This window comes from Cavia porcellus, unplaced genomic scaffold, assembly GCF_034190915.1.
Source record: "Cavia porcellus strain 051 isolate PalLab524CR breed Dunkin Hartley unplaced genomic scaffold, mCavPor4.1 scaffold_18, whole genome shotgun sequence".
Classification (NCBI taxonomy): Eukaryota; Metazoa; Chordata; class Mammalia; order Rodentia; family Caviidae; genus Cavia; species Cavia porcellus.
In genome coordinates, this window is record NW_026947501.1 from 22,823,294 (window position 1) to 22,841,417 (window position 18,124).

At 40.6% G+C, this 18,124-nt stretch overlaps 1 protein-coding gene across 3 annotated transcripts in view; it reads left to right on the forward strand.

The window, feature by feature from the left end:
* Plek (pleckstrin) overlaps positions 1–5,843 on the forward strand; it is a 72,013-nt gene extending 66,170 nt beyond the window's left edge. For all 3 annotated transcript variants that reach the window (XM_063229532.1, XM_003468934.5, XM_013151600.3), the window contains 3 exons: positions 1,826–1,909; positions 2,755–2,824; positions 4,342–5,843. In XM_063229532.1, coding sequence (XP_063085602.1) covers positions 1,826–1,909; positions 2,755–2,824; positions 4,342–4,478 — 291 coding nt within the window. In that variant the 3' untranslated portion in view covers positions 4,479–5,843. The remainder of the gene's footprint in view (positions 1–1,825; positions 1,910–2,754; positions 2,825–4,341) is intronic.
* Positions 5,844–18,124: the final 12,281 nt, after the last annotated feature.

The window sequence follows — 18,124 nt, forward strand, 5'->3', positions numbered from 1 at the left end:
TAACAATCCAGCAACAATTCTTGGGAAACCCAGGCATGCATACCTTACTTAAAATCCATCAGGAAACACTCGTTAAATGAAAGGTTACCAGCCACATACTTCAGCATGTGATGTCAGTGAGGGCTTCAAGGGAATATAATGGTTGGCCAGTGTTGATGATTTCCCGTCTTTCCTGGTCACCCAGCAGTTGTGTAAGAGAGCATGGCATGTGTGTCTGCAGCAGATAAAGAGGAAGCGTTGTGGGGTGGCAGCTTACTGTTTGTGTCTCATCAGCAAAGAGCAGGAATTTAGACTTACAAGCTCATGCATTGCAAATGCTTTTCTGCATATAATACAGCAGATAGAAATATTTTTCTGTCCTTTGTGACACTACAGGGCTCCTGGCTCCATCCTTCAGGCAAGTAAAAGGTTCTTAGGAAATGAATTTCTTGACAAATGCTTGACCAAGACACTTGGGACCCTTCTCGAATGCCTTCTTTAAATTCCTCTGAACTTGTTTTATGATGGAAGCTCTGTTTCCTAAAACCACACATGATTCATTGTTTTCTACGTATGGAAAACAAAAAAAAAGTGAATTATCTATATGTCAATATGTGGTGCTTTGGAAATTACAAACAATATTGTTTTTATTGGCAAGCTTGAAACTATGTATCTGCTAATCTAATGCATTTTTGGCTTCTGGTATTATTTAAAATTATTTGAATTTTCAACAGGAAGTTGTAGAATCATGCTTACCGTGACATATTTAAACCTTCTATAAGCTCATTGAGATAACTTGATAATTCATAGCAATTACTGACATACACAGAGCAGCATCCCTGTGCCGGGCACTATGCTGGGTACCAGAGGACATAAATAAACAGGAGACAAATCCTGCCCTTCACACTCACAGTCCACAGATTCCTGACCCGCATTTTCACCATCTCTGTCACGGCTAAATTCCTTTCCCTTTCTACTGCTGCTACCAAAGTGAATTCTTAATAGATTTACGCCTAGGTCACTCCAGTCATTTCTCAAGGGTGTCCTTTTTATTATCTTCCTCCTGGCTTTCCTTTAATCTGTGCAGATGGCATATTGTGCACCTTGTCACCATAAAAGGGTATTGGAATCGTTATCTAAAATTGAATTGTAATCTCACTTCCTACTCAAAAGCTGCCACCAACCATCTCCTTGCTTCTCTTCTCTTTTTTTGAGGCCCTGTCTGCTTGCCTCACCTTGCCTCTGCGTCCCCTCGCTCCCTCTCCACTCTAGCCAGACTGGTCTTATTCCCCAGTATTGCCTTCAGGCTTGGGCATTCATACCCCAACTTTTGTGTTGTTATAGTCTATTTGCCCATCTAGATCCTGTGTCCCACATGCATAAATCACTGTAGGTCTTTATGAGACATTGGTTGACATCCAAATCCCACAACTATATATCCTTTAATTCATTTGAAACCAATTATTTGATTTGGGCCTTGCTATTTTATATTTCCATGTAAATCATAAATTCCTCAAGTTGTAGGATCACATTTGAAGCCACTTTATATGCCTCCCATTGCCCAATGTAGCATAGTACTGGTGCATAGTAACACTGCCTTACATAATACTAAATCTGCAAGAGAGGCTTAGAAATAATTTAATTCATCTATTTAATTTAATACTGTAAAATACAACCTATTAACTGGCTTTAGCATTATGTTCCTAAGAAAGACTTGGTCAAGACCTGGTTCTCCTGCAGTCAGTGTTTTTTTCGTTTCAGTCCAGCGAAGACTTACCATTTAGGCAACTGCATAGAGTGATTATAGGAGCTTATCATGCTTTGTTTCATGTTGTACCTGTTACAGGGGCATAGGAGGAAAAACTGGAAAGTGAGAAAGTTCATTCTGAGAGAAGACCCTGCCTATTTACATTACTACGACCCTGCAGGGGTGAGTGACGTTCTTTGCTATTTAAATCCATTCAGACAGAAGCCTCCTCTGTGTTTATGGGCTGTGCTTACCACTTCCCTTTCTGTTCTGCTGTTATTTCCAGCTTCTCTTCACTCCCGTCCCTCCTTGTCCCCCCCCCCCCCATCCTTCATTACATTTTCTATCACCTTTCAGTGCAAAGATCTGCCTTCTTGGGACTTTGAGGCTAGTGCAAGCTCAGGAATGGAAGGAAATATCACTAGATTATAATTTGTTTGATTAATTTGGCACAATTTTTCTTATTTTTCCCAATCTGATATTTTTATGGGAATGCAATCAGTCCAACATGCTAGTCATGGTTTATAATATGCAAATAAGTGATAATTCCTCTTCCAGACCAATTTTGATAAGCATATTGCTGAAGTCCATCAATTTGTGGTATTGATAGTGGAAGAGGGCTTTTTATTTCATAAAAGGAGCCAACTCTAAAACATAAAGACAGCTTTTGCAGGATTGAGTACTTGGTCTCTGCTTCAATGCAGGGCTCTCTGATTTGCTCCTGGGAGGGTTATATTCTGACACTACTGCTAGAACAGGCAGCTCTTCCCTGGTGGAATGGGACAGGTGCAGTTGCTACTTCATGTTCTGCCAGATTGGAAGTCCAGATTGATTTGTGTACACTCATGCAAGCTCCTTGGCTTTAGTGAACTGGAGTGGAAGATCTGGAATAGGTTTTCTTTAAGCTCCTTCTGCCCTTCTTTATAGGGGAGCATGATATGTATCAGAGTGATTGCTTTTGTAGAAGTAAAACAAGGTATATTCATATACACTTTGGAAACATAACAGACAACCCCTTTCTCTTCTAGGGAGAAGACCCCCTGGGAGCAGTTCACTTGCGAGGGTGTGTGGTGACCTCAGTGGAGAGCAGCCCAGAGGGTAAGAATAAATTTCAATGGGATAGAACTGTGCCTACTTAGACTGCCTCCCCATACCTATGCATACTGAACCAACATCAACCAATTCTTTTTCGTTTTTATCGGTACCAGGGATCGAACTCACGACTGCCTGCTTGCAAGGCAGGCGCTTATGCCGCTGAGCTAAATCCCCAGCCCCCTAGTCAGGGATAATCTTGCATGAATATTCTGTCTACAAACCTTGTAGAGAAGAACTCCTTGTATTCTCTCCTAAGAGCTGATCCTTCCTTCCCTCTAAGGCTTTGAGGAATTAGAGTGACGTTGTGGATGCCAGAAGGTCCTTAAGCAGTGCTGAGAAAACACATCCCTTCAGAACTGGTTTAGATGGAGAGGTTGTTAGCTCCTGACACTGTGACACTCTGAAAGGAGATCTTCTACTTATTCAGACCAGGATATTCTTCCCAGTAGAAGGAGCATTTGTGCAGTGAGGCAGTGTGGTGTGTGGAACCAGCATCAGGTTCTGGGTGGGCCCGTGGCAGCCAGTCTGTCACCTGACCCACAGTAAACCAGCTTGCCGCTTGGGCCCTGGTTTCTCAGAAGATGAGGGGCTACATGGGAAGAGCTCCCATTCTTTCCAGATTATGAGCTTGTGATGACACACAGAATAACCATGTGGCAATAGACGGATTTCTCCAGACAAATGGACTCACTGGGAAGTGTGATCCTTTTTCATTTTGCCATTTGGGGCTGATAGTGTTGTAAAGGGATGGAAAGAAACTCAGCAGCTGTAAAGGCCCAGATTTTCACTGCCTCTGTCTCTTCCACCCCACCTCCTTGAGTGGTGTTCTAGTTTTGACGTAGGAAGTTTTTCCATTTGAAGTCTTATCACAGTACCAGTTAGTTTATTGACTTTTAGTCTTTCAGTGGGAGCTCTACACTGGCCATTGATAAAAACTGGTTTAAGACTATACTTATGGCAGTGGTATTAGGTTTGTTTATTGGTTTATTTTTCTGTGGTATTGGAGATTGAACCCAAGTTTTTTCTTTTTTAACAGAGTTTCATGCCACGCCCATTTTTCATTTATTTTTTAAATTTTGAATCAGAGTCTCACAGAGTTGCTAAGTTGCCTAGGCTTGGTTCATACTTGTGATCCTCTTGCCTATAAATTAGGGTCAGTCCTTGGTTTGGGTTATGAACAGAAGAAATCTACTCATTCAGCATTGTTAGAAGTTACTCATTAAATACTATTGGTGAGCAAAGGTGAGGAACTTAATGTAATTATCAGCTATGAAAGAAAATGCTCCTCCTGGAGTATTTTATTTATTTCTTTATATATATATGCATATATATATAGTCATGCAAAGTCCTCACCTATATACTCATGCAATGAATATACATAGTTATACAATATCTATATGTTTGGAAACCACATTTAGTACCTTAGGACACCAAAAAAGAAAAGAAAACAAATTAAACTAGGTGTTTCATGCAGAAGGAGGGCAGGTCAGCTGACTGCCACCGCCTTTCTCTTTCACCAGGCAAGAAGAGTGATGAAGAGAACCTTTTCGAGATCATTACGGCTGATGAAGTTCATTACTTCTTGCAAGCTGCTACCCCTAAGGAGCGTACTGAGTGGATCAAAGCCATCCAGGTGGCCTCACGGACTGGGAAGTGAGGACAAACCTGCAGGTCCTCATCCCCTCCTCAAGGAAGCTCATGGATAAGCTCAGTCCAGGACCTGTCCACTTCTGCGATGATTTGTCCTGGGGCCCAGGGTGGGAAGTTTTGCCTGCATGTAGCTAATCACGCAGAGCACAGTGTCCATGTGCACGGCCTTGCTCAATGCAACCTTTCTGACTCTTTGTGCCCCCAAACCTTGAAACAAGTTGTGTGATCCACATAGGCTGCTTAGCCTTTTCAGGACTTGAGGCCTCTTTTGGAAAGTGAAGGAGGTCCTGCTTAGCTGAACACCAAAGTACTCTAGGACCCTAATATCCATGCAAGTGAAAGTGTTTCTCATTGTCCTGCTTTGTCTAAGTCTTGGCCCTCAGATGACCTCAGATGTGCCACAGCCTAGACAGTGCCTCCCTTGGAGCTGTTGCCAGTCTATACCAGGAGCCCTGCATACGAGCCTCTTCTGTTCTGTTTGGTTGCATTGTTTCTGGCCTGGGCTCACACAGCGGAATGGAGGGGGCACAGTCTTTCTAATCCACTCTCCTGCACAGACACTTCCTGAGAGCAGGGGTGGTTTCCAGCGTTATACCTTCCATTGCTTTTCACTTTGGAAAGAATGACCTCAGAGAGCCAGGAGTAGCTGAAGGTTACTTATAGGCCTTGAAGCAGCCCAAAGCCCAGAGTTAAATGATTGGCTTATAAGTTTTCTTTCCTTTTTTTGGTACTGGGGATTGAACTCACCACCTTGCTCTTGCCAGGCAGGTGCTTTGCTGCTGAGCCATGTCCCTGGCCAGGATAGGCTTGTAAGTACCAATGCTGGATGGACTCAGATCTACAGAGAGCTTTGAGGTGATAAATGTTGATAGTGTCACAATGAATGCTGCAGGTCACGATCCTGTGCTTCTATCTGAGTTTAAAGCACAGATAGTAGCAGCTCTCATTCAGCTTCAGGCCTCAGAATTAGAGAAACCTGTCCTAGATTAAAATTGGAAACACACAATTTTCCACCCAGCCACTAACTAATCATGTCTCACAAAATTAAGAATGACAGTCCCTGTAAAGTCAAGAGCATGCATGAAGGTATAATTTTTCCAACTCTAGATTTTTAATTTTATGGCACCATTAAAAGGCAAGCAGAATTTTCTCCCTGGTTTTACCAGTTCCTCTCCTGCCCTTCCTGATCTCCCTTGCACCACTCCTGAACTTGTCTCTAGTCCCAGCTTATTCTGTCAATGGCTAAGGTATTCTCTGATGGTTGAGCACATTGGCTTTATGGCATATGCACAATATTTTGTCTATACTCAATGTAAAATATTTATTAATATGGAGCCAGTCTTGTGTTTTGAAATAAATATGACTTAGTTTAGTTCTTTTTGGTTGTGATGACTGTTTTGCCTGTCACCAATGATTCCTTTTCTGACTCACTTTCATTTACTGAGTAATAACACTACCTTTCATCTCGCAAGTCATTTCAATGGCTTTTTTGATTTTTAAAGTAAAATTCTTTTTAAGCTATAATAAAACATTCTAAAATTAAACAAAGTTTAAAGAACAGGAAAATACATGGACAACCTCTAGCACTGATTTTTTAAATATCTACCAACTTGATCACAATGTTCTGGCACACAAAAAATTCATTTGGGATGAAGAAAACTATTTACAGTAAGGGAAAAATAGTTTCCTGCTAAGGGACATCTATGGAAAGTTGAACATAATGTGTGCAGTTCAACACCACTGCATTCTAGGTGACTAATGCCCTTGGGCTTTGTGTCACAGAGCTGTACATTTGTACACAGTGACCGTGCAAGTATTCAAACCATTATCAAGGTAGGTGTTGTGGTGCATACCTATAATACTCAGCAGTGAGAGGTTGAGGCAGCACATCTCAGGGAATTTCATAACTTCGTGTCTCAAAATAAAAAATGAAAAAGCTCTGGGAATGTAGCTCAATATGAAGCCCCTGGTTTCAATTTCCAGTCAACACACACACACACACACACACACACACACACACACACACACACAGTAATCAAGGCTTCCTAACATGAAATTAATTCTTGGTGAGAAGAATGTGTTCCTTGACAAGGTGGATCTTTAGCCATATGGATGTTATGTGTGACCCTTTGGCTTAGCAATCAAGCGCAGGCCCAGTTAGGCAGAGTAATAGACTCATTCACATGGGCCTGATTCTCAGTTTTCAGACACAACACTCAAGTGATGTGGACAATTCAGTTCCAGTTGAAGAGCATGTGAAGCCTGAAAGCGGGGGGTGGTGAGCTTTATTCAGGGTTCCAGTGAAGAATGGGAAGAACACGGATGGTCTAATGATCAGTGGAGGAGGAATAAAGAAAGTTTACAGAAGGACGTAAATTTCTCCTTGTATTGTGTGATTGAATAAATAAAAAAAGTAAAGCATTTCATCTGAAAAATGTAACATTTTGGGACAAAAAATAGAAGGATACATATAAAGTGAGAATTTTACACATCTGTGTAAAATGCAGCTCTGACTTAAGAACAGATGTTAAGTTTCTCTTGTAGACACACAGAGACTCATACACATGTACAATGGCTAAAATTCTACCACAGAGAAAACCTCCTGAAAGCAGAATGAGGAACTTGTTTAAAATGACATAAACGACTTCTCAATGCTCGCTAGCAGACATTTGAGAAAATCAAACGGAGCCTCAGCATCATTTCCTTTGGATGTTGTGTGAAAGCTAATGTAGACAGTCCCCGATAGTCTTAGGGTAAAAAGAAAATCGTGAAAGTCACTTTTTAATATTTTAGATTTTATTCTGTGTTCTGCTCTGAATATTTCAAACTGAGTAGGGTCTATCTGGAGAAGTCATAAAGAAAGAATAGTAGAAAGAGAAAGTTATGCAAATTTTTATCTTGCTTTAAAAAGCAAGGCACAAAATTAAGCCCTTGGTAGTTTTAGCCAAGTTTCAGGGGAAGAGGAAGATAAAATTTAGATGTCAGTAGAGGAGAGGAAAGAGGGTGGGAGGAGAGAACATTTTCCATAACACATTTGTTATTGAGTTCGAGCTGTGGTGAGTTTCAAGGGAAGACCACACAGACGTTTGTGGGAGGACTGTTTGGATCAGAAATGCTGTGGTGCTGAGCCTGGGTCCTCCAACTGGGTTCAGATCCTCAGTATCAGCTTCTGGGTTAGTCAACCTTTCCTCTTTGTAAAAAACATCCGAGATAATTTATATTCGTAGGAGGTTTATTCTGGCTCACTGTTTTACAGGCTTTAGTCCATAGCTGATTTGCAACCCCACTGCTTTTGGGCCTGTGGCCAGGCATCATCTAATGGTGGGGAGCATATGACACAGATAATTGTTCACCTCATTGGCCAGCATTGGAAAAATGAAGGAAGAGGAAGCGCCATTGTCTCCTTCAGGGATCTACCCCCAATGACAGATGACATTCCACTAGAACACATTTCCCAATAAAGCCACATTGAGAGCCAAGCCATTACACATGGACCTTTGGGGGACATTCTAGATCTAATCTGTAATAACTTCATTGTATCTAAAATGAAAATAATAATGTTAATAATGTTGTTGTTAAGCGTAAGTGAAGTCATATCTAAAAGTCACCTGGTGTGGGTGGGCCCTCAACAAATCCCTTCCTTTCTTCTGGTCCCACACTATAGAAGGAATAACGTAATTCAGGGTTTTGGGCTGTCAGTAGTTTTTGACTTTTGCTCTGTGTCAGAATCACCTGGAAATTTTTTCTCTAAACATCTGCCTGAGCCCTGATTTCAAGGATTCTGATTCCTTAAGTGGGCCTATATATTTGTCATAATTCTTTTTCTTCTTAGATGGAAAATTTTTTTAATCATCATTAAAATTAAAAACTACCAATCAATCTCTTGACTCTCCACTGGCCACAGTTTAGACATCAATGTAATGTCTACACATGAAGCTCTTCACAAGATGGCCCCAGACCACCTTTCTGAAGGAATTTCTCCCTTGCTCACCCTCCAGCCATATTGGTCCCTTGCTTGTGCTAGGAACGTAGCTCATGCTTCTGTGCCTGATACACCAGCTGCGCAGTCTAGGAACCTAACCCCTGCTGCTCTCGGTTTTGAATTCTTAGTTAGACTCCCACTTCTATGGTAGACTCCTTACTTCTGAATCTCTCTACCAGCTATTCTCACTCTGCATTTAGCATATAACATGTTGGCTGGCATCATCTACTCTGTTTTCTGCTTTAGAGTTGTATCTTTGGAATCAGAAATGTCCATGTCTTACAATTTTATCAATTCTTTCAACACTCAGTTCAGTGATTATGCATAGTAGGTACCCTGTATAGTTATTGGGATGAAATAAATAAAGTCATAAGAAGATCCTTATATGCTGACTTGAGCTTAGGGCAATCAGTTTATCCATAATGGCAAGCACCTTCTGTCTGCCATCACCACTGTATACTGTGAAAACAGGAATTCAGTTAAAGTTTATAATCCTGGTTGACTAGTATGGGTTCTTGCTTTTAGTGATGATGATAATTAAAACTAAAGCACAAATCTAAGGAAAAAATGCTTTAATAGGAAATTAGAGGGAAGATAGCTTAGGTAACTGGAGAGGACACACTCTTATAGAGAGCTTCACAATGGCCTGCCTGAAAAAGTGGGAGGCCAGCTTTTAAGGATTAGCTATGAGCTGGATCCACTCGATGATTAGCTCAGTCCCATGTCACGGTTCTAGAATCCCTATGGCTGAGTTTCTTTTCTGGAAAGAAACTGACCCTGTTTGTGGGGTCTCAGTTGTGTGTGGCTCTTCCTTTCCCGGAATCTAAACCTGTGATCAATGGATTTGGAACAATGGCTGTAATCTCAGTGTCCCTATTAACCTCTTATTGTGGGGTCCTCAGTCTTGAAGAGGATGAGATACTGTAAAATTAGGGTTACTTAAACCTCTCTAGCTAGCTCTTAGACACACATTCCCTAAATATCAATGTACCCCAGTACAGAGCAGAGAAAGAATTGACCCAAGATTAAAAATAACAAAGGATATAAAGTGAAAGTCTTTGTTGTGCTTTGAGTTACCTACTGGGCATCTGTTGGCCCAAGTGAAGAGTCATGGTTCATAGCAAAAGTGGCTTTTAAAAATCACCAATGCGGGGCTGGGGAGTTAGCTCAGCGGTATAAGTGCCTGCCTGGCAAGCACTAGGTCATGAGTTCAGTACCCGGTACAAAAAAAAGAAAGAAAGAAAGAAAGAAAAATCACCAACAGAGTGAAAAGAAAATCCACAGAATGGGGAAAATTTTTAGGCAACTGTCCCTCACACAAAGGACTTCTACCTAGAATATGTAAAGAATTAAAAGAATCAGGTCCCCCATATTCAAAGATCCAATTCAAAAATGGGCATCTGAGATGAATATGAACTTCTCAGATGAAAAAATACAAATGGCAAATAAATATATGAAAATATGTTTAACATCACTGGTCATTTGAGAAATGCAAATTAAAACCACACTGAGATTCCATCTCGCTCTAGAAAGTATGGCTGTCATCAAGAAATCAACCAATAACAAATGCTGGTGGGGCTGTGGGGAAAAAGGACCCTTCTCCACCTGTTGGTGGGAGTGTAGACTGGTACAGTCACTGTGGAGATCAGCGTGAATATTCCTCAAAAAACTAGGATTGGAGGTCCTATTCAATCTATTCCCTTTCTGGGTATTTTCCCAGAAGAACTGAAAACATCATACCACAGTGAAATATGTGCACCCATATATATAGCAGCATAATTTATAATCGCTAAATCTTGGAAACACCCCAAATGCACATCAACCATGGAATGCATAAAAAAGATGTGGCGGGGTTGGGGATTTAGCTCAGTGGTGTAACTGCCTGCCTGGCAGGTGCTAAATCATGAGTTCAATCCTCTGTACCAGAAAAAAAAAAAGATGTGTTATTTTTATACAATGGAGTACTCCTCAGTTATAAAGAAGGATAAACTTAAGGCTTTTATAGGTAAATAAATGCAATTTGAGACCATACTCACAGGCAAAATAAACCAGAGTTTTGTGTAAATATCGTATTGGCTCTCTAGTGTAAAAAAACTGAAAGAGTAACTAAGAACCCCAAATGTACAACACTTACTGTGAAAATGAAAAGGGAAGAAACTGCTCAAAACACAAGAGCAACTGAGTTCGGAGCAAGGAGAAAAGACAGAAAGGAAAAGGCTATAAATGTGTGTGTGTATATATATGTGTATGATAATTACTAAACTCTGTTAGTTCATCAAAAATAATGGATTGTGTTTTCACTGCTTAATTTTTCATGCCTATATCTTGTAATCTGCAACCACTTTGAAGATAACCATACACAATATATTAACCATTGTTAATCTCCCAGTATTTTCTTTTTGAAATTCTGTATCATCGTTTTTATTGTTTTTTCATTTTAAAAATTTTTTTTAAAAAGGGCTTTTAAATCCCTGCCTAGCCCAGAAGAAAACACAAAGGAAGCTTTTAATGAGTAGTAAGCAGAGGCCCAGCATTCTGCTTGTTCCCCATCCCATCATGGCCCTGACTTTTAGGACTGCATCACCAGGAGATTTGTGACATAGTATTTCTGTTTTACAGAGAGATGAAGTGACTTGAAATTCACTCAAACTCATTGTTAGAATTGTCAGAGTTAGTGCACTGTGCAAGTCAGGTCCTAGGTTAATGCTTTTACCCTTCATGTTAAAATGTCCCTTCATGGGGCTGGGGATTTAGCTCAGTGGTATAAACCCTTGCCTGGTAAGCATGAGGTTGTGAGTTTGATCCCCAGTACCAAAAAAAAAAAAAAAAAAAGTCCCTTCATATACCAAATTTATTACTTAATTTGAATAACAAACATGGGAGGCAGTTTCATCTTCTTTTTTCAACAGAATAAACTCGCCCAAGAGCCTTGAGTCAGCAGTGGAAGGAGACACAGTGCCACTCAGCCTGACTGCTGAATCCATGCCCTTTGGCACCCTGCTCTGACACAGTCACACTTGGCTCTTGCCACCATTTGGCTATCTCACTGCCACAGGAGTCCTTCTTACAATGCCCACCATTTACATCTTATCAGCTGCAACAACATTTCCTCTCAGGCTGTAGCCAACCATGATACTGGGGCCTCGGGTTTTCTCTGATGAAAGGGAAACTTCTCTGGTCAGATATAGTTGAGGAAGTAGCTCTGCCCTGCGGGTACTCATTTTGAGGCTTCTGGGGATTTTTATTCTCTAACATTGTGTTGCAAAACATTTCCTGAGTTGATTAGCATGTGTACACTATTATATATGTATATATATTTGTGTATTTATGGCTTGGGTTAGTTTCACTCCACTGTGACAAAATCAACTTAGAGGAGAAAAGATTTAGTTAAGCTCACAGTTAGCTTCAGTCCACGCGTCAGGTTGCTCCATTGTTTTTGGGTCTGTCAAAGCAGAAACGTCATGGACAGAAAGATGTGGCAGGGGAAAACTACTAATCTCAAGATACCCAATACAGAGAGAAAGACAGGAAGGAGCCAGGATCCTAATCTAATCGTTAAGAATCAGATTTCTCTGACTTACTTTCTCCAACTAAGTCCCATTGTAATAGGCAGGGCAAAAGGAATTCTCATTAATTAATTAATTATCTTTTGAGTCAAGGTCTCACTACATAGTTCAGGTTGGCCTTGAACTTGCTATGTAGCCCAGGCTGGCCTCCAACTCATAGCGATCCTCCTGCTAAGCCTTGTAAGTGCCGTCATTACAGGTGTGTGCCATTACACCTGGGTAAAAAGGAATTTTAAAGGTCTGAGCTTTTTCATTTAGAAACAAACTTTCTTAGGTGAAGTAGTGTAATTGTTATCCTCTGTTCCCTTCTTCTCAGCCCAGGCGAGTGGGCTTTTGGCTCCAGGAAGTCAAAGCCCAATTTCCTTTTGAATTCGCAGGGAAGAGAGGGAGCAGGAAAGGACCTGGAAGGGTGAAAAGTGCTTGGAGTTGTCCGTTGTCACACTGCATTCCCTTTCCCCTCTTCTTTACCAAAGAAGACTTTCATACCCTGAACACGACGAGATGGTGATCTGTGATGATATGACGCCTCCACGTCCTTGGAGCTAGATTTGAATAAAGCCCCCTATTCCTTCCACCAAAATTAATGGCTTTGATTTGTATGGGGAGAACTTCTGACCTGAGCAGGTAGGAAGCTACTAGTGAAATTTTCACTGCCTCTCAGTAGTACAATCAGCTATCAACTAAGTCTTTGGCTCATGAGCCTTTGCAGGATATTTCAGATCCAAATCATAATTTGTATGTACTTAAAACTTTTAAGCCAGGAGTGGGGCATATGCCTGTCATCCTGGCACTTGGGAGGTTGAGAAATGAGGATCTCCACAAATTTGAGGCCAGCTTGGGCTACATAGTAGATTCAAGACCAGTCTGAACCATATAGCAAGACCCAGTCCCAAAACAACAAAACAAACCAATTTTTTCCTAATTCTAATCTAATTATACCAATAATAAGCCCAGAGCATATACACGGGGAAAACCTGCTGCATGATCAAAAGCCAAAGAATATAAAAAAAGGAACAGCACATTGTCAAAATATATGAATGGCAATTAACAGATAAAAAGATGCTTAATGTCATCAGTCATTAGGGAAACAGAAATTAAAACCATAATGAGATACTGTGGTATGTTTTGGAATGGCCAAAAGTGCAAAGACTTTTGCCAAGTGTTGACAAGCGTTTCAGTTTCCTCCAAGTGTTGATGGAGGAACTGAAACTCTCATATACTGATAGTGCGAAAGTAATATGGTACAGCTACTCTACAGAACAGCTTGACAGTTACTTTAAAAAGTTGTTAAACACATACCACCCACTCCTAGCTATACGTCCAAGAGAAATGAAAGCATATGCCCCTACAAAACTTGCATGTGGAAGTTTATCAAAGCTTAATTTGTAATAGTCAAAACCAGATAATGACTCAAATATTAGACAAAAGATCAGCAAAGGAACAAATTCTTTATGTTTATTCATGAATGCTACCAAGCAATAAAAAAGCAAACTATCAGTATGTGCAGCATAAACAAATATCAAAATAAGTATTGGGAGTGACAAAAAGCTCAGATATAAAACAGTATATGTGGCACAATTCTGTTGAAGTAAGATTTTTAGAAAATGCACACTGCATTGCAGCAGACCAGTGGCTCTCTGGGGATAGAGTGGGCAGAGAAGATGGGTAAGAGGAATTATTAAAGGAAGAGGAAATCTTCAAGAGGGATGAACGTGTTGATTTACCTGGCTTGTGGTAGTAGTTTCATAGCAAAACTTATCAAATCACATAGGTTAAAAACATGAAGTTTAATGCAGGTCAGTTTCACTTTGCTCGTTGGAGACTTTGTATTCTGGGCTTGACTGACGTGGCCCAGGATGAGTGGCTATCATGTCTTTCTCTGCTGAGACCCCCTGCTCTCCATGTTCTTCCCGACTGGTACAGGCGGTCAGCAGGTTAAAGCCCTATCCCTCATCTCCAGGGAGGTGAACAGTATCAGGTCCTGACCTAGATCCCCAATCTTGCAAATGAGTGTATGTGAAGGCTTAAATAAATGACACAAGTGGTATGATTTTAGGGTTCCAGGAGGGTCAAAAGACCTTTAGCTGAGTTGGAAACTCTGAGAGGTAAGACAAAGATTTCTTTGGGCCACCCATTTTTGTTAGGTCAAAACAAAGATCGGGGAAATGGAGGAAAGTATGGGCAATGAGCAAGACCTTAGGAGTCACTTTTCCAAGTAATAAACCATGTTAATTTAGGAGAACATCTCATCTCCATGACGACATTTACAGAAGGAGTGAGACTGCAGGGGTGTGATGCCTGCAGCTGCATTCTCTACTTAATTAGTGTTGGAGCCAAAGCCTTCAGCTGGGGCCTTATCTTGCGCTTTGAGGTATCTCTGGCCTCACAGGCCACTATAGGCTTCAGCCAGAGCCAGTGATTCATAGAGGTTTACTTACTATGAATCAGCTCCCATCACCAGGCAAAGGGCCTAGACCTAGGACAGACTCACAGATAAATGTAGAAAGCCAATTAGGCTTAAATCCTGCTCAGAGCTGCTTTGTAGTGGTCTCCAACAGAACAGCATCTGAGAACAAAATCTACATACACAAGGACACTTTGGGAATACAGTGTTTCAGCTGAGCTTCTCATTCTTTGACTGTTAAGTGAACACTTTCCTAATGTTAAGTCTTTAGCTGAACAGCCATCCTGAAGCTGTAGGGTCAAGGTCCTGACTTCCTAAGAATTGCTTGAGTTATTTCCTTCCAAATTCCCCACTCTGAAATCTCTCCTGTTGGTCTCTGTTGTGACTTGTCTTTTTAAAACTGGAATATAGAAATAAGTTTTGTTATTTTAAAGTTCTGATCAGTTCAGTTTTGTTTAGTCAGAAGTTTTGTATAACTGGAGAAGTTCCCTGTGCTGAATGGCAGCAGAGGAAGTAGACCCTCTGATGTGTGCAAATTCATGAAGCTTGGTAATTTTCCCAAGAAAGGCCAAAATGATGCAAACATAAGAGCTGGCTGAAGAGCTCACATTACAATGAAAGCAATGTTTGCGTCATGTGTTGACAATGGAGTCCCTAGTCTCTCTTACAAAAATACTACAGACAGATGATCAACGCCCCAAAGATGAACAATTTTCAATGCTTCTGGATTTTTCCTACCCATAAAATGAAACAGAATTCATAATTCATAGTCAGTAAAACAGGTCAAAGTTCTCTGAATGTTGTATTTATTTCTGTAATAAAAATATATTGTCACATAACTTATACCAGTGATGTGAGAATTAAATAAAATGATATAAGGAAAATGACTGAGCATGGATATTTAATACATAGCAGTTTATACTCAAAGAAGAAAAAATTGATAGAACTGGTGGGGACCAGTGGCAGCTGAAAAGATAAGAAGTATGAAATATAAATGACCTTTATTTTGAGAAGGTGGGGAGAGACATCCCCTGGGGCGTGGCATTCCCCCCCCCTCATCTCTCCGTGGAATATGTGGAGTGGAGGCCTATAAGTAGCCTAGGTTTGGGGTGGAACCTAAGGGGCATTAGTGATGCACAGGTAGTCCATTGGTATTCTTTTGGTGCCATAGGTAGATTCCTAGGGGTGGGGGAGATGGAGCTCCTTGGTTCCGCCTGAGGCTTTACCGGCTACAGTATCCTGTGTGGGCCAAAACTCTTTCAAAAATAATTCAGATAGTGAAAAGGAAAAAAGAAGGAAAAGAAAAAATATATAAATTTGTATATATAAACAAGATTATTAAGATGATTGTACTACTAATTCTATTAGTTCTTGGAACAAAACAGTTAATATCTGTAGGATTAGCTCAATTTTGCATGATCATATCTGGTAATTTGAGTAAAACTTTTGAAGATAATTAAGCAAAACAACAAAGTTAGTTATGTTCCTAGCACCTTGTTTTGAAAGCCTACATTGTTGTTGTTTTGGGCTGTCTGTCATAGATATTTGTTTGACTCTTGCTTCTTATTTTTCTTATACTGTGTTTTGTTTTGTTTTGTTTTTCCCTCTAATACGGAAAGGATAGATGCACACGTATAGGCTTATATATGCCTAGACCTTCACCTAAAGAGTTTATAAGAATTGGTTTTAGCATGTGTGATGATATGAACTGTTACATTGAAGAAAATGAGACATCACAGTAGCCATTGCTGATTTCTTATCATTTTGTTTTGAAGTCCAATAATGCTTTTATTCTTGGTTTTGATTGGTTTAGTCTGTTTTCAATTATTTGATTTCAATATGTGTCATGGACAGCTATTTTGAAGAAAAGAGACTTGGTAGCCATTGTTGATTTCCTATTGTCTGGTTTCGAAGACTCATAAGGCTCTCATTCTTTTGTTTTGATTGCTTTTATACTATTTTGTTTTCTATTAACTTATTGTGTGTGATGGTACAAATAATTATTTCAAAGAAAACAAAAGACATTATGGTAGGCACTGTTGATTTCCTGTTGTCTCGTTTTGAAGTTCTGTGTTATTTGCATTGTTTTGCTATGATCTGTTTTGTTTAGTTTTATTCTGTTTAAGATAAACAATATATTCCAAGATGATAATATGTAATCTATTAACAGGTGATTTCTTACTGTTATGTTTTTTTTGTAGTTCTGTATTATGTGTAACCTTACACTGCTTTGTTTTGTTTTGTGTTTTTCTCTTTTTCCTCTTAAATAAAATAAAAAAATTAAAATAAATAATATTATATAGCAGTTTAATAAGGTGCTACAATGAGATTCTTTTTTGTCTCTGATCAACTGAAGCTCCCAAAAGGACTAGAATGAAATGGTGACAAGTAGCCCCACATCAAAACAATGCAGAATTTGCAAAGAACTAGCCAAAAGCCATTCTCCCACTCTTAGCTTTTCTCTCATTTGAAAGACCTAGAAAGGCTTAAGGACTTGAGAGAGAAGCAGGACATGAAGGGCAGATTCTTGGGAAAAGCAATGTCTGTACAGTGGTATCTTCCTGTCTCCTCCATGGGGGTGGTGTGAAGGTTCCTACCCTTACCCTCACCCTTACCCTTACAGGGAGGCTTTCAAGAAGACTCAGACCTTCGCCTGTGTCTGCTGGAGTATGTGCAGCACAGACACTGGTGGCAGACGATGGGTGCAAATAGTGTAAGATTGGTGGCTGTGACTGGCAGGTGCCCAGGGAGTGGAGGTAAGGAGAGGAACCTGCATTGGAATTGGCCTGACTCTTGCACTGTCAGAAAAAGATGCAGAGTGAGTGTTTGGCAGTGTGGGCCATGGTTCAGAGAGGTATGTGAGGCTTTAAAAATCCCCCCAGGGAGGTTGCCTGAACAGCAAAGGTGTGCTCTCAAACAGGGGATGACTTTGGATCCTTGAGACCAAAGGGGAAAATGTATGCAGTCAGGCACAGGAACACACCTGACCTCCCTCCTGGGAAATAATCCTAACATTGCTGGCATGGGAGAGAAGTGGAACGATGTCTCTCAAATCTCACCCAGGCCCCCTGAAGAGGAAGTAAGATGAAGGGAAACTGACACTAGATTAGGTCCCAAGAAAGTGCTTCCCTTGGTCCATTCCACTTCATTTCTAGAAGCACTGAAGGTAACAGGTGTTGGAGACATCCACGCTGCTCTCTCCAAAATATGAATTCCTTGCCTCCATGTTCAGCTGAGCTTTTCACTGTGACATGTCAAGCAGGTTATATAGAAGCACATATTCTCTTAACTGGCCAGAAGAATGTGATTGATTCCACCTTACGTACCAGTGGTCTCCGTATTAGCAAGGCAACAACACCTGGGTGAAAATAGCCCCTGTGCTGATGGCTGGAATGGAGGTTTAAGCAAGTGCCTGGAAAGGGCGAGGATATGAGATAACATCTCAGCTGAGGCTATGGGGCTCAGAAAGAATTATAAAGGTGCCAGCCTTGCATACATAAAGCTATCCAGTGCACTGCAAATTGGAGGGCATTTGTGCCTGGTACAAAATTGCTGTTTCTTCTTAGAGCCATTGCCTACTGTAATACCAGTGAAACTCACAAGCTTTTGGACTTGTGGCCTTTTTTTCCACAGAGAACACTGGTCACCCTAGAGCTCCTCAACTGCAGGATATTCAGTTTGTCGTTCTTTTGCATCTGTGT